The sequence below is a fragment of the Poecilia reticulata genome, linkage group LG16 (assembly GCF_000633615.1).
Source record: "Poecilia reticulata strain Guanapo linkage group LG16, Guppy_female_1.0+MT, whole genome shotgun sequence".
NCBI lineage: Eukaryota > Metazoa > Chordata > Actinopteri > Cyprinodontiformes > Poeciliidae > Poecilia > Poecilia reticulata.
Window position 1 is genome coordinate 11,842,724 of NC_024346.1, and position 14,636 is coordinate 11,857,359.

General features: G+C 40.4%; 2 protein-coding genes across 7 annotated transcripts in view; one reads left to right on the forward strand and one right to left on the reverse strand.

The window, feature by feature from the left end:
* The window catches only part of rasip1 (Ras interacting protein 1), a 16,807-nt gene extending 4,819 nt beyond the window's left edge, over positions 1 to 11,988 (reverse strand). The window contains exons 1-10 of one of the 5 annotated variants that reach the window (XM_017309737.1): positions 11,901 to 11,988; positions 10,914 to 11,007; positions 8,778 to 8,899; positions 8,033 to 8,484; positions 7,296 to 7,556; positions 6,963 to 7,207; positions 6,406 to 6,570; positions 4,872 to 5,076; positions 4,479 to 4,777; positions 1,800 to 1,961 (exon numbers count right to left, since the gene is read on the reverse strand). In XM_017309737.1, the coding sequence (XP_017165226.1) occupies positions 1,800 to 1,961; positions 4,479 to 4,777; positions 4,872 to 5,076; positions 6,406 to 6,570; positions 6,963 to 7,207; positions 7,296 to 7,556; positions 8,033 to 8,484; positions 8,778 to 8,899 (1,911 nt within the window). In that variant the 5' untranslated portion in view covers positions 10,914 to 11,007; positions 11,901 to 11,988. Of the gene's footprint in view, positions 1 to 1,799; positions 1,962 to 4,478; positions 4,778 to 4,871; positions 5,077 to 6,405; positions 6,571 to 6,962; positions 7,208 to 7,295; positions 7,557 to 8,032; positions 8,485 to 8,777; positions 8,900 to 9,563; positions 9,828 to 10,913; positions 11,008 to 11,886 lie in introns of those variants that run through there. The other 4 variants (XM_017309736.1, XM_017309738.1, XM_008431495.2 and 1 more) reach the window with 4 other exon arrangements.
* cox6b2 (cytochrome c oxidase subunit 6B2) lies at positions 11,946 to 14,566 on the forward strand. Of its 2 annotated transcripts, none has more exons than XM_008431493.2 (4): positions 11,946 to 12,035; positions 12,511 to 12,649; positions 13,528 to 13,628; positions 13,991 to 14,566. In XM_008431493.2, exons 2-4 carry the CDS (start codon positions 12,544 to 12,546, stop codon positions 14,042 to 14,044), a joined length of 261 nt encoding a protein of 86 aa, XP_008429715.1. In that variant the 5' UTR covers positions 11,946 to 12,035; positions 12,511 to 12,543; the 3' UTR covers positions 14,045 to 14,566. The 2 variants fall into 2 exon arrangements, with proteins under 2 accessions (XP_008429715.1, XP_008429716.1); XM_008431494.2 differs by lacking the exon at positions 11,946 to 12,035 and adding an exon at positions 12,077 to 12,101.
* Positions 14,567 to 14,636: the final 70 nt, after the last annotated feature.

The following is a 14,636-nucleotide window of genomic DNA, read 5'->3' on the forward strand; positions in this document are numbered from 1 at the left end:
GGGCGGGGGGTTGCAGAGTCTAGCCCTGCAGCCAGGACAATTACGGCACATTTTCCAGCAGCAGGGGAAGTGACATCAGCTCATCCTCGCTACCCAGCAGGCCACAACGGAGGGCATTTGTCTGTCTGCTGGTTTCTCTGTCTGACTGAATGTGGTTGTCTCACTCGTCTTACCTGATGTTTTTCCTGCCAACTTTGTTTGAGTGCCGTCTGGGTCATGGTGTCACGAAAACGCTATCCTCAAAAAGTTAATTTGTTCCAAACGGAGACACTCCTAAACATTCGGGGTATTATGAACTTACTTGATCTTTTTTTTTTTTTTTTCATTTCAAATTACAAAGCAGGTATATTCCTCTATGGTTGGCAATCAACTCATTTCCTTTCAAAAATTAAACTACATACTATTGAACGAGACAAAAGAAATCAGGCTGCTGTTTAAATGTTTAAAATAAAAATCTTACACATCTAAAGACTAATATTTTTGCCCATTATTTTTCAAATTAATTTTTCTGAGTTTATGTCCAGGGTCATTGTCATGCTGGAATGTGAAGGACTGCCCCCGCCACTTAGACTCTTTTGCAATCTCTAAGTGGTTTTCTGCAGAACACCCCCACAGCAGGATGCTGCCACCACCATGAGTCACCGTATGAATGATGTGAACAGGGGCATGGTGATTGTTAAGTTTTTCTACAAACAGCTCTGGAAAAAATTAAGAGACCACTTACGATGATCAGTTTCTCTGATTGTATTTTTTATAGGTATATTGTTGAGTAAAATGAACATTGTTCTTTTATTCTATGAACTACTGACAACATGACTCTGAAATTCCAAGCAAATTTTTTTTTTTAATTTGCAGAAAATGAGAAATGGTCAAAATAAGGAAAAAGATGCAGAGCTTTCAGAGCTCAAATAATGCAAAGTAAACAAGTTGATATTTAGAAACAACACTAATGTTTTAACTCAGAAAGAGTTCAGAAATCAATAATCAGGAGGTTTTTAATGAGGTTCAGTGAAGTGTCTCTTCATTTTTTCCTGAGCTATATATAGTTATTTAAATACTTAGTTATATTGATCTTCTGTGTGCTTGCTGTGTCCCCTACATCTCTACAAAAAGGATTTTTTTTTTTGGTTTTCTTAAACAAAATGACTTTGTTTTGACCAGATGTTTTTGTGTAAATTACTACTCGCTCTCCTGTCAATGAATTCCTCCACATGAGCAGTGGATCTCTGCAGCTCCTCCAGAGTCTCCATGGGCCTCTTGGCTGCTTCTCTAATTAATTCCTCCTTCTGGTCGGTTTGTTAGATGGATATCCATTTGTTGGTAAATTTGTAATATTGCCATGCAATGTGTTTCAAACCTTGACACACTGTTTTATTAAATAAGCCTAATTTTAATATTTTTGTTAATAAGATAAAATTACACATCGGTGTAGTAAATTTACTTGTTAGGTGATTTTTGAAAGCAGATATAGTTTTTTTTTTTTCAGAGGTATCAGAATAAAGGCGGCAGAATACAAATAGACGAAGCATTTTTTTTTCAGATTTAGGTTTAAAAAAGTATTTGAAAATGTCTAACTTCCACTTCACAGTTATGCAATTTTTTTGTGTTGGCCACTGAAGCACGCTCAGGTTTGTAGATTTCATGATATAATGAGATAAGGCTTCAAGCAAGCCAATACTTTTGCATTCCACTATAGTTCTTAGAATTAAATAGTAGCTTGATGAAATTACACAGCTGGGTTTTCAACTCCAATGCTTGGTTTACACAAAAGTCTGTTGTTTTTGCTCCTTTTTACTTACCCACACAATTTCTTTAATTAGGTTGGCTGATTTGAGTAATATCTGCGGTGTCAGAGCGGGGTCCAGATGTTTGGAGGCGTGATCTATCATGATGGACAGCAGATAGGCAGGAGCTAAAGGTCCACCACCAGAGTCTGGAGAGGAGTTTTTGGAAATTATCTCCTGAAAAAAAAAAAACAAACATACATTTTATGCTTCCAGAGTTTACTCCAAAATGATTAGAAAGCCTTGTAAAGATCTAGACATCAGCCAAAGATATAAGGCTGTTATAAAGACTTAGAGGCCCCAACATACCCAACCAATGACCTACAGGGTTGTTTTACCCTCCTTAGCATCCACTTCATATTGTGTGGTGGTAAGATAAACATACGTCTTGTTTATTACAGCTCTGTTTGTTTTAAACTTTAACCACCGCCTGTAAAAATGGGCAAGTTAGGACACGTACCCAATTTCCAACGTCGTCTTTACCTGAAGCCTGCGTCGGCATTATAGCTACTGACTGCTTTAGATATTTTTAATTGATTTTTCTTCCGCCCCTTCCCTCACCCAATGCCTGCAGGAGATAGCCTGAGCATACGCAATAGATGAATAATGTTTTTTTTTCTCTAGCTTTTAAAAAGTAAAAATCAGTTTTCTTTGACATTCAAATGGAAATACTACAATTGATAATTAGTGCCAGACAGTAGGTGGGAACAATATGGACATTAGTTGCATCAAAATGTAAAGGGAGAAGACTGTGAGAATAGCTAAAGCAGAGCTGGGTTACAGATTTCAAAGGTTTCTCCGAAGCAAAATTGCGGTTGTTTCTTTGACCTGGTTCACCCTTTTATCTCAGTCATATAATGTCTCCAGATTACAATTTTTGAGCGAGGATAAACTGAGACAGACATGAGATATACCACAAAATGGCTCCATTGTGTTTTTGGTTTAAAGTAGGAGGCATATGAGCAAAGTTGGCCTCTATATTATTGTTTTTAATAATCTATGGATATTTACTACATGCATGCATCTAGCTTTAAAAATAACTGGGTTTATTTTCCCTTCAAAAATTCAGTTTATCTAAGAATGAGATTGACAAAATTTCAGTTTTGCAAACTATATTTTGAAGTGGAAAGGACCTCAAACATTACGTTCCTTTGGTTTTCTATTTTGATGAGTAGCTGAAGGAAATGTGCCTCTCTTTCATGTCACATGTACATTTAAAAAAATTCTGAAAGAACAAAAGAAACGCAAGTTCCAGTTATTTTAAAAATAGCTGGAAATGAATAATAATAACCACTGGTTTTGTAGAAAACAAACTATATCTCAAATCAGAATTTCCCTTCCACTTTATAAAAATACTCAATGTTTACATTGACAAGATTTCTCAAAAATTGTTCAATGTAAAATCTTCTGCAAAACACAGGTGGACAAAACAGTTTTTAACCCGTTTTAGTAACTTATTAGCCGACAATGTTTATTGAAATAACTTGAAACTGGTTATTTCAGTAAAGATTTACGCATAATTATCTGTTTAAAATCAGAACAACCTCCAAAGAAATGAAAGATGAGCTCCAAGGTCATGGTTCATCAGTGTTAGATCGCTCCTTCGGTTATTGATTGAGTCGAGGTGGGAGACAACCAAGAAAGCAAACCATAAATAAGCGAGGCTGAATCTGCCACACTGCATATTGACAAGCCACACAGCTTCTGTGATACTGTCCAGGGGACAGATGAGACAAAACTGAAGCTTTTTGACAAGGCACTTACTGTAAGCTCTATGTCCATAGACACAAGAACGAAGCAAACCAAAAAGAGGACCCTGTCCCTACTGTGAAACATGGAGTAGACTCAGTATGGGCGAATTCAAACCAGCTCTGGTTAGTCTTTAATAAAACTTTGATATCCTAGACTTTTATTGCCTAGACAGTTTGGTTGGGATGAGGTGTGAATGTGCAATCAAACTGATTGATACAGAACAAAAAAAGAAGTCTAGCCCGTCTAAAAACCTACAGGTCTCAGTTCAACGGAGGTGAACTCTAGAAGGGCTTGAATGCACATGGCGGACGGGAGACCACTCTAAAGGCAGGACGCGAACTATAGCGCAGGGCAATCTCGGTAAATACAACCAAAACAAACGTATGAGTCTAGCGCTAGTGGGAGAAATGGCTCACAGTCGTTTACCAAAGACAAAAGAGAAATTCTACAACCGCAAAAATCTGACACCACTCTATTTTTGTTTACATTTCGTGAAGAAGAAAGTTGTGCTGTTGTCTTCTCCAGAGGGTTTCGTGTAATTTCTCAGTGGGTCAGCGTCACCACAGGCGAAGGGGCAAAACAGGCTTGACGAAGGGTTTAGGTTGTTTGACACAACGCAGTGTGAAAGCAAACAGCACCAGCTGACAATGCAACAAACGCTGAAACTTTGGTCCCCAATTGAACCGAGTCTGCCAGACTATCAGGCGTGAGAAAACCTTAAGTTATGTTCTGGGATTGCTTTGCTGCAAATGGCACGCAGCGTCTTGAATCTGCTCATCGTCAGACACAATCTTAAGGCTATCCAAGGATTTTGGAGATAAATGTGCTGCCTAGTGTCAGAAAGTTTGATCTCAGTCATGTGAATTATACATTTTAAATCTTTTTTACACGTATTTACCAGAGGCGCCAAAAAGAGTGAAATACATTGTCTGCGTATCTCACCTGTAGCAAGACATCTGCGTGACGAGAGTGAAATTTCAGAAGTGCCTCAGTGGAGCCCAGATACTGCCTCAGGGCCTCCTGTCTGTCCACCAGCCCTGAAGGACAGCAGGGGGTGGAAATGTCTGCCTGCCACGGCAGCGTCAATGCGAGCGGTGGGGCAGGAGTCACACGGGGGTCTCTGTAGAGGAAAAGGAAGTGGTCCCCCAGACCAACCACGTCTCCGGGCTTTAGGACCGTCTCCCTGTACACGGTCACTCCATTGTGGGTGACTGCGCCTCCTCTGAAGGGTCGCATTAGAGCTGCGGTGTAAGAAAATAATATTGTGGATTGGGTTGACCGAAACCCTGTGATCATCATGGTTTTATTCTGAATTACTGATGTGTTTTTAGGTACCGTGTCCTTTGGGCGTCTCTGGAACAGCAGCGTCTCTCCTGACCAGTAAGTGCCTGGCCAAAACATCAGGAGCAGAAAGGAACGTGTCCACCTTCAGGGGTCTCTTCCCTTTCCTCTCTCTCTCTCTGTCCTTCTCCCTCTCCTTCACTGTAGGCTTTCTCCCGAACACGTGTGTAAATCCCGCCATGATGTACAAAACAAAATCCTACACAAAACACACACAGCGGAGGCTCAGGGAGGTCTGTTATCTGCCGAGAGCCGTAGTTTACATCAGATGTTAAGTTGCACAGAAGGCAGCTGATAAAGAGTGAAGTGTGTCACAGGTTGTTATAATAGACACCTGTGTGAGATCATTGTTTGAGGTGGAGTGCACACAGGGGGTTATTGTGCAGGCCTTTTTGCTGTTTTGTGCCTGATTCTAAACAGGAGAAGTCTGTGAAGGGATGGAAACCCCGATGGTATGTGGCGATTACAGACATGCAGGTATGATGTCATGCGCTGGGTGTGTGCATGCACGTCCTTCTGCACAGCTCCGCTACCCGTCATTTACATATGTGCGCATCAGACCACATCGTTGTTCGGTGCGTTGCAAAAATATGCCCGCGCCCTGACTTGTTTTTACATTTTGCCATATCATAACCGTAACTTCAGTGTATTTTATCAGACTTCTAATGGCACAGGCCAACAAAAATGTGAAGGGGAACAGAAATATTAGAAAGCTTTCAAAAGCTTTAACCAATAGAAATCTGAAAAGTGTGGCTTTTTTATGCATTTATTCCGCTTTTATCTAATATCCCTTAATAAAATGTTGCGCAACCAACTGCCTTAAACCCAACTAGTAAACAGATTGGACCAGTCTGCACTCTGAATTTACACACCTGAAGCCCTATGAAGTGTTTTTAGATAACATTAGTGAACAAACAGCATCGTGTAGCAGACGCAGGAGTAGCAGATGTCAGACAGAAATGTGCTTAAGTCAGGGTTCGGTTTGCTAAAAGCCTCATGTGGGACATAGCATGTTGGAAAAAAACCCCAAAAAGATCCTCTGGTCAGATGAGACCAAATGTATTTATTTTTTTTGTCTGAATGCCTTTCTTCAGCAAGAATCTTATCATGTTTGAACTTTAAATACAGCATTAAACCAGATTTAAGTCTAATCTAGAACATGAAGCAACACTTGAAAATTGCTACCCACAGAAAAGGGACAAAAATGTCTTTCAATGTGGCGATCTGGTGGAGACAGACAGACCCCCAAAGGTCTGTACCTCTAATTGCTGCGAAAGGTTCATCTACAAAGAGTCGAACCAGTGAGGCTAAAAACAACCAGTGCATGCCACATTTCTGACTTGTGGAAATAATGCATCCCTCTCCTCCCACTTCTCAGCTGTGCATTGTTTGTTTTGGTCAATCACATAAAACAAGGTGACAAAATGTGAGAAAGTCTGAATACTCTTGCGAGGCACTGCAGGTATACGCAACTGTAAATTCTTTCTGAGTTGTTCAGTGTATGATATCATCTGTCAGCATGTCTTGCCTTGCTCTGATCATAGCCCTGCAGCAAAAGGAAGTAGGGTCGGTCTGTGGGTGGAAGGATAAGGCTCTGTGACATCACTTCCAGGTCGCAGTTGGAGTAATGCTTCTCTTCATCTGCTGGCTGATTTGTCCATCCGACCTTCGCCTCAGCTCTCGATGCTCTGACCTGAGGACATAGACATGATGGTTAGATACATTGAAAATGAGATGAAAATCACTTTTTGTAAAAACAGAACATTTTAAATGATCACAGCACAACAGAATTGTAAAGAGGAAAGCCACCCGACCGGCTGAAAGTAATGCAATATATCAGAAATAACACATTTCTGGAGAGTTAAACTAGTTTTCTGAAGGTTTCTTTAATCTTTTTTTATTTTTTTAAGTTCTGTGGGGGAGGGGAGAGGGTTGTCGTTGTTGTCGTTGTTGTTGTTGTTGTTATCCAAACTCTCATCCTGTTTTTCCCATGGCTTGGATGTTGTTGTTTTGTAAATCTCAGAATCACTGCACTTAAGAGTTCCAAATGAGCACATTCAGTCCCGACTGCATTGTCCTCATTACCTCTCCAGGCTGCGGGTTGATCATGCTCACAATGTTCTTCCTGTCCTGCGCTCCTCCACCGTTGTTGGGCCGGTTCCCTGTACCACGGGACTCGTTGCTGACGTGGTTGCCCTGTCGCCGGCGCAAGCTCAGGTTCATGTCGCTGATGCTCCTGCGGAGCTCGGTGTTCCTCCCACGGTGACCTCGCTCAGCCTCCTCCAGCCCACCGCCAGACGACATCCGGCTCCGCCGCCAGCGCACACCTGCTACCCCAAATATAATCGCATCATTTATCAGGTTTACCACAGTGTCCTACATTAAGAGGTACGGCTCACTGTACATGCAGAGACGAACCTTGATGGCTCTCCCCCTCCCTCTCCCGGTCCTTCTCCCTTTCTCTTTCCTCTCTTTCATAGTCTTCCTTCCTATAAATTTCAAAGCGTCGCTCCAATCCATCCTTGGGCCGCCACATGTCCACCAACATCAAGGGACATTCCCATGGGGCAACACCTCTCCGGCACTCTGTCTCCCATTTGATAGCACCATCTGGCTGCTGGACAGGCTTTCCGATGACATCACACAACAGGAAGTCTTCAGGGCTGTGCTTCTGGATAACTAGAGGACCGTACAAGGAGGAAAGAAGACAAAACAAAGAGCAGTCATGTTTCTGTGTTACTGCTGGTTTTGTTTGTAACGACTTGGAAAATCCAGATCTCATTTTCAAGAGGGACCTGGGCAAAAATCTGCAACACAGAGTTAGGGATATTTGTTGCACTGTTTTATTTAGGGGTATCAGATTAGAAGGAGGACTGAATGCGAATGCTCACCAAACTTTGCAGATCTTTATTTGTGAAAAGTTTTGAAAAAAATGCATTGTTTTTCATGATACTTTTTAGATACCGGTTAGTTAGGGTCTTTCAGATAAAGCTCCAACTCAATATGTGGAATTTTGTGGTACTAAAGTGAACAAAAAAAATTCAAAGGATGCGAGTGCTATTGCAAGACATTGTGTATCAAGTAACTGACGACTGGTTTCAGTTTGATAAGATATGAAGGGATCTCAGCAGAGGTACACATGAGGGATCCCATACCTGCATCTTCTGTCTCCTCCCTTTCTCTTTCAGTGTATCGAGTGATGACCTGAGCGATGAGCTGCCTGGACGTGGAGTGAATGTTGGCCAGCAAGGAGCGATAGTTGGCTCCACTGGCAAAAGCATCCCCATAGATCTTGATCAAGCCAGGGGCCGAGGAGGAGGCGACGGGCAAGTAGTGGTGGGCTGACGGGGCGACAGAGGTAGCCCAAAGCTCTCTCTCCCTCTCCCCCACGGCCCGGTCCCGGTCGCTATTTGAGCGCCCCCGCAGGAAGAGCTGAGAAATACGCTTTGTCCGAGACTGGGGGCCGGCGGGCCGGGGCCTGAGGAAGGCCGGCGAAGGAGACGGGGACGGAGAAGGGGAAGCCAGCGAGGGGGTGGAGTTGGAAAGGGAAGAGGACGGAGCAGAGGGGGCCTCGTGCAGCGAGGCCGCGTCAGAGCTGGTAGTCGACCTGGAGACAAAAGAGCGAGGGGGGAGGAGAGGGCGGAAGAGACGAGTCAGCTGTGAATTATAACTGAAAAACAGCCAGGACTAAAATAAAACAGGGGAAGCAAACAGGGGCTGACAGGATATAATGACAGTGGAAGTAAGATAAGATGGCATCAACACACAGGCTGGGCCTTCAACAATTCTTATCAGGCTCTGGATCCTACGCCGATGATAACTGGCAGTGATGTCCTGTAAAAAGCACACAATGAGGAAATTGAAGGTAGCAAAAAAAAAAAAAAAAAGGTTTAAACTGACTTGACGGAGATGGCGCTGGGCCAACGACGTCCGAGCTTTGCAAAATGTTTCCTGGGCGAGTTGATCCACAATCCGACTGGGAAGTGAAGCTTTCTGAAGCGAGGACTGCCAGACCCCTCCATCTGATCCCCCACACCCACCCAGAAAAACAAAAACAAAACAGGATGCATATGTCATTCAGACAGATAAACATTTCTATTATTCCTTTTTCTCCATTCAATCCATCTATGCGTGTCAATGATGCCAGGACAGAAAACAATATAACAATGGAATGATGTCATCGTCAAAACAATACAAGCAGGATACCTGCAGCAGGTTGTCAACATGGTGCAAACAAACTAAAAAAGAAATCATCCCCGCTTCCCCTTCTCCCATAAAAAAATCCCCTGAAAATCATAGAGTGTGTGTTTCCCATTCTCAAACAGGAAGTGTGTTTTGTAGGACTCAGGTCCAGCTGTCGCGGAGGCCGGGAAAATCCCACTCCAAAGGTCACTGCCCCAGCGTTTCTTGGGAAACCTCAGCGATTAAATCCTAATTGTAGGTGAAAAAGCAAAACAGAAGACACCTGCTTTCTTGTTCTCTACAATCAAATTTCGGGGTCGAAGACAATCATTAAGCCTTTGTTGAAAAACCATAATAATCTCTGACTCCTCACATCCTGACGCAGAAATCCACACCTCGAATCTTTTCTTTTCAGTCTGCAGGCGGAGACCATGGCTCACTGTACACTAGAGTGGGCTGAGAAAATTAAAGAGCGTTCATTTGTCTAGTCATCAATAAACTTACCCACTTTCACTTTGGTGAAATAAGATACGTTTGTCGTTATCCACCCAAAGATAAATAAGCAGCTCAAAGAAGTCCAATAACGGTGCGCGTTTCCTTTTCCTCTCCACAAAGATCCATTTTTTGAAAGGCCTCGGCCCGACGCACTCACTACGGTACGAACGTGTTTCGATTTAAAATAACCCAAAAAGTACTTTTAGCAAGTTTTTCTTTCGAAGTGGAAAATTTCTGCTGCCTCCCTCGCTGTGGTTCTCAGCCGCTCTGGGTCTATAGATAGAGAAACGGGCCTATTGTTCCAAGTGACAGAATTTCCTTCCTTTGCTTTGGACAACACCTATATCCTGGCTGAGAGAGAAAGAAAGGGACAGATTGGTAGAAAGAGTGGGAAGGGCGGATTTACATGTGCATGTTGGAGTTTAAAATGTTGTACATTTGAACGTGTAGGCACATAAAAATATCAGTTTCTTATAGAAGCAGCCACTTTTTCAAATGTTTAATAAAAATCGAAATATTTCAATCGATCCCAAATATGTGTCCAATGTAAATCCAGGAGAGTAAAGCGAATTATAATGAAGATGGCAATCCGATTCCAAGCCAAATCACACAGACATGGAGTTTGTGTGATGTTTTGCTGGAAAGAGGATGAAGGAAACACATGCAGTGACAGGAAGCGTGATGTAGACACCTGTGATCTTTGGCCTAGTCTTCAACAGGAACATGCTGATGGAAAGGGAAAGGCCACTGTCCTTGTGTTTCAACTCATGTGCTTTCAAGTTCACATTGCTAAACCATATTTGGTAAAACAGAAAATTGTGGAATGTCTCATTCCAAGTACCTTGTGTAAGTATTCACACCCTTTTAACTTTTTTTGGGGGGGTTTGTTTGGTTTTTAACCACAAACATCTGCATATTTTGTTATGACTTTACATTAAAAAAACTGCATACTTGTGAAGTAGAAGGAAAATGATACATACTTTTTATCAGTAAAAAAAAGTTCAGTTGGGTTTAATTTAAACCTCAATACAAATCCAAATGTTACGTGGAGGGATTAGACGTTAGAGAACATCTGTGAACAAACACAATCATGAAGACCAAGAAAAACAGCAGACAAGTAAGGAAGAAAGCGGCAGAGAAGTTAAAGGATTTAAGTATTGAACATCTCACTGAGCCCTGTTCTCCCATCATTATGTACTGGAAAGGTATGGAACAGCTGCAACAACAATTCACCTGAAAGAAGACACCTGTGGTGCTTCAATTCTGACTAAATGGGCATTTAGTCCATTTAGTCAGAATTTTCTGCAGTAGTAAAACTAATGTAAATGTAATGTAGGAATAAGAATGACACTTACTTACCTAGAAAAGAGAGAAACTTCTGCTTGGAGGTTGCATGTTTCCCCATGCCTGCGATGGTTTCTCTGGTTTCTCCAATGTAGATCAGAAGGTAATTCTGAATTGAATATAGGTTGAATTTGGTCAAGATTGATTTTAGATACACACAAACTCTTCTTGTAGTAAGACAACAAAAACTGAGGTGGATGTAAAATTTGACTACATTTTGGTGACATACCATTACTTTTACATCAGTTATAGGAGGATGAGCACATAGAAGATTGGTGGCAAGTGAAGACCGGCACAGAAAGAAATTTTCTGTGCCAAATTTAAGATGTGACAATTTGATGATATGCAGCAACATTCTGATGCAAAGCAATACTAAACTTTAGTTAGACTGTAAGTCATTTCCCATTACTATTATTATTATTATTAATAATAATAATAATAATAATAATAATAATAATAATAAAATATTAATATACCTAGTGCTAAGCAGAAGTGATGTGAAGCCAGGTCAATGTTACATTCAATTTTTACTGTAATGATGCTGAGTGGCAGTCAAACGTCATTTTATGAAATAAGACAGTTTGTTTACAACATTTTTGTTACCATTGTGCCATTTGGAGGTTAGGTTAAGGTACAGTAATCACCATACATTGTCATTCAGAGTACTTTACCCTGCTCTAACTGATACATTATCTGATTGATTAGTTTCTAAGGCTTTAAAAAAGAATAAAAACAGATTGTGAAAAGTGTTATTTCTGCTTCAAATGTGCTATTTTGTAATAATCTTATATGGATTCATTTTTTATTATTTATTAGTCTTTAAAATGCCGGAATTTGCACGTACGTTTACATTTCAGAGAAAATCTGATAAGGCATCAGATCCCTTATTTTAACCAAATATCTTTTCTCTTACTTAAGTAATTTCTTAGATGGCATGTTTTTACTTTTACTTGACCGGGGGGGAAAAATGCCTTGAGGTAATACTTACATTTTTCTACCCACCTCTGTTAACAACTGCGATTAACTTCAGTTGAGCACAGCATGATGATAAACTCCAATCGTGCCTCCATGAACTCCCACAATCCTTTGCGGAACCGGATCTCTTTCCTGTGAGGACAAAACGAGCAGCATCTCAAGGTTAGCTGTAATTAACTACGAGAATTAAGGGTTTCCTTAAACCATCTGCTCGACTAACACTTATTGGTTCGTAGTCGAAAACGTAGATGATAATCGGCCGTTCTTTGAATGTGTGTTAACAATGAAAGCTATATAGCGCAAGTCCTTCAATCCGTTAGCTTTTAGCTAGCAAAGGGTAACTGTAACGACTTTGTCAAGAAAAGCTGTCAGACTACCCCAACCCTATTTAACATAAGCAGCCAACTATCAGCTAGCCTTCTAGTTTGCAAAGTCTTTTTTAATAAAGCTCTCAATACGTAAGCTAACAAAGCGTGAGTGATTAAGATAAAATTAGCTAAGCTAAAGATTAGCTTAGCCAACTTGAAATATTATCTTTTATAATCCAACCATAGGATAAATTTGACCGTCATGACATTCTTCCATTTTCATACACGCACTGTAAGTGTTATTTATCGAAACTTTCCCTTGTTTTCAGCGTCCATTTGACCGCTTACTAAAGCCGACAAACATGGCCGAGACTATGGATGAGAAGATTAAAAACTACAGAACGGCTCCGTTTGACGCCAGATTCCCCAACACAAACCAGACCCGCAACTGCTTCCAGAACTACCTGGGTGAGGACATTCCCATATTCCGATTAGACACATGAAAGTGTCACATATTCCTCATAACTCCTGTCAAATATGATCTGAAGTACAAAAAAAAGAAGGGTACTATAAAGGTCATTAACAAATGAACTCCATGACATTAACGCTGTTGCTTATGAGGTTTCAGTTTAAACCAGAAATACAATTTGTTGCAATGGTCATTTTAAACATGTATGTATTAAAAGACAGACATTCGACATCATCCCAGTTTTATAGGATCAATTTGTCAAAAAAAAAAAAAAAATTTACTTTGTCTGTCTGCCACACAGGGATTTCGCTTTAAATTTATTCTCAATGTGTTAATTTTAGACCTAAGAAAATCTGAAATATCTCCAAACATTTTATACTTTAACTCTTGTTGTTGTTTGTTTTAAACAAACAAGCTAGTGATACTGTGCTGAGCAGTTTGTTGCTAAAGTACAACTGAGTATAATAGGAAAATGTTGTGTTAATACATTTCCGTCTTTTAATTTCTGAAATATTCACAAATATTTGTAGCAAAAATGTAACACTGAGATCACAATTTTGATTATTTCAGCATTTGTACTTCAGTTTTTCATTATTTTTTGCTCATTTTGAAATAATCAAGGGTGTGACGTCAGTGCTTTCTACCATGAAATATTACAGCAAATTTAAAAACATAAGATCTGATCATTTTCATACCAGCTTCTCTTAGTAAAGTGTAAATTATGAAATATCCTTCACTTATCACAAATGTCAGCATATTGCGAGTGCAAACGGCAGTCGAACTGTGAGTTGTATAGCCGCAAAGATTTTCATTCTTTGATCTGTGAGTTTCCTGTAAAATAATAAAAGCTCAACCTCTGCATTATTTTGTGCTGCAGATTTTCACCGATGCAACAAGGCCCTGTCCACCAAAGGCCAGGATGTGTCTCCCTGTCAGTGGTACCAGAGGGTTTATAAGAGCCTCTGTCCAATGGGCTGGGTGAGTATTTTTAAATGATAGTAATAAATGAATTTATTTTACTCAAAAGCATCTTTCGAAACACTCGAGGACACTGTACAAACAAGATAAAAGGAACTGTAAACCAACAAACTATCAGCAGCTCCTGCTAATCAAACATTACAGAGAATATTCAGGTTTGAAAAGATGAGTTTTGAGGCAGTTTATAAGCTTAATAAGGGAATCAATGTGATGGATATCAGGTGGCCGCTAACTTTCTTTTTTTTTTTTTTCTTTATGCCTATGAAGCTTTATTTGTATTTCATACTATTGATTTGATAGCAGCTGCTACCCAGAGTCTCTGGTTTTGTTTCTCACCTGCACCTCTTTAACATCTTGTCCAGGTGGCTAAATGGGACGACCAGATAGAAAATGGAAGTTTTCCTGGAAAGATCTGAAGTCAGAAGCTTCTTACCGGTCGTGATGTTGTTACTCAAACCCTTATGCCTGAAGACATCTCCATCACGTCCGTCACTTTTGTCATCAGCGCGACTAATTTAAAAATTTAAACTGTAAACACGCACAGCTGTTACCATGTGAAGGTTTAGTTTTTCCCCTCCTTTTATAATCTCTCATATTGCATTATTGATTCTGCAGATTCAGTGTAGAGTAATGATCACATTGTTACAAAGTTTTAAGAAATGTGTTTAGTTGTAGCTTTCCGCCAGGCACAGTAAACAACATTTCCAAGCATACGTTTTGTTCTGGTGGAAATGTTACAAATTTCTTTCCCTTTGTAGTTGTTACTTTAACCCAGATTGCAAAGCATTTCATCGCACAGTCGCAGATAAAATGATCTGGGAACTCACAGTTCATCACTAATAGGACTGCCTCGGACATTGTGTTCACATGTGTAATTTGGTCAGCTTCATATTGAGGTTAAAAACATTTGTAAAATAAAAATAAATGTTTCAACTCCTGCTGATGTTGTTGACTGATTTTTCCCCAGCCATGGTAGCTTCCAGGTTACTCTTAAAAAAAAAAAAAAAA

Coding starts and splice junctions, on each gene's coding strand:
- cox6b2 (XM_008431493.2), top strand. CDS start 12,544: ATGGCCGAGACTATGGATGAGAAGATTAAAAACTACAGAACGGCTCCG. Junction 12,650..13,527: donor CTGCTTCCAGAACTACCTGG/GTGAGGACATTC, acceptor TTTGTGCTGCAG/ATTTTCACCGATGCAACAAG. Junction 13,629..13,990: donor GCCTCTGTCCAATGGGCTGG/GTGAGTATTTTT, acceptor CATCTTGTCCAG/GTGGCTAAATGGGACGACCA.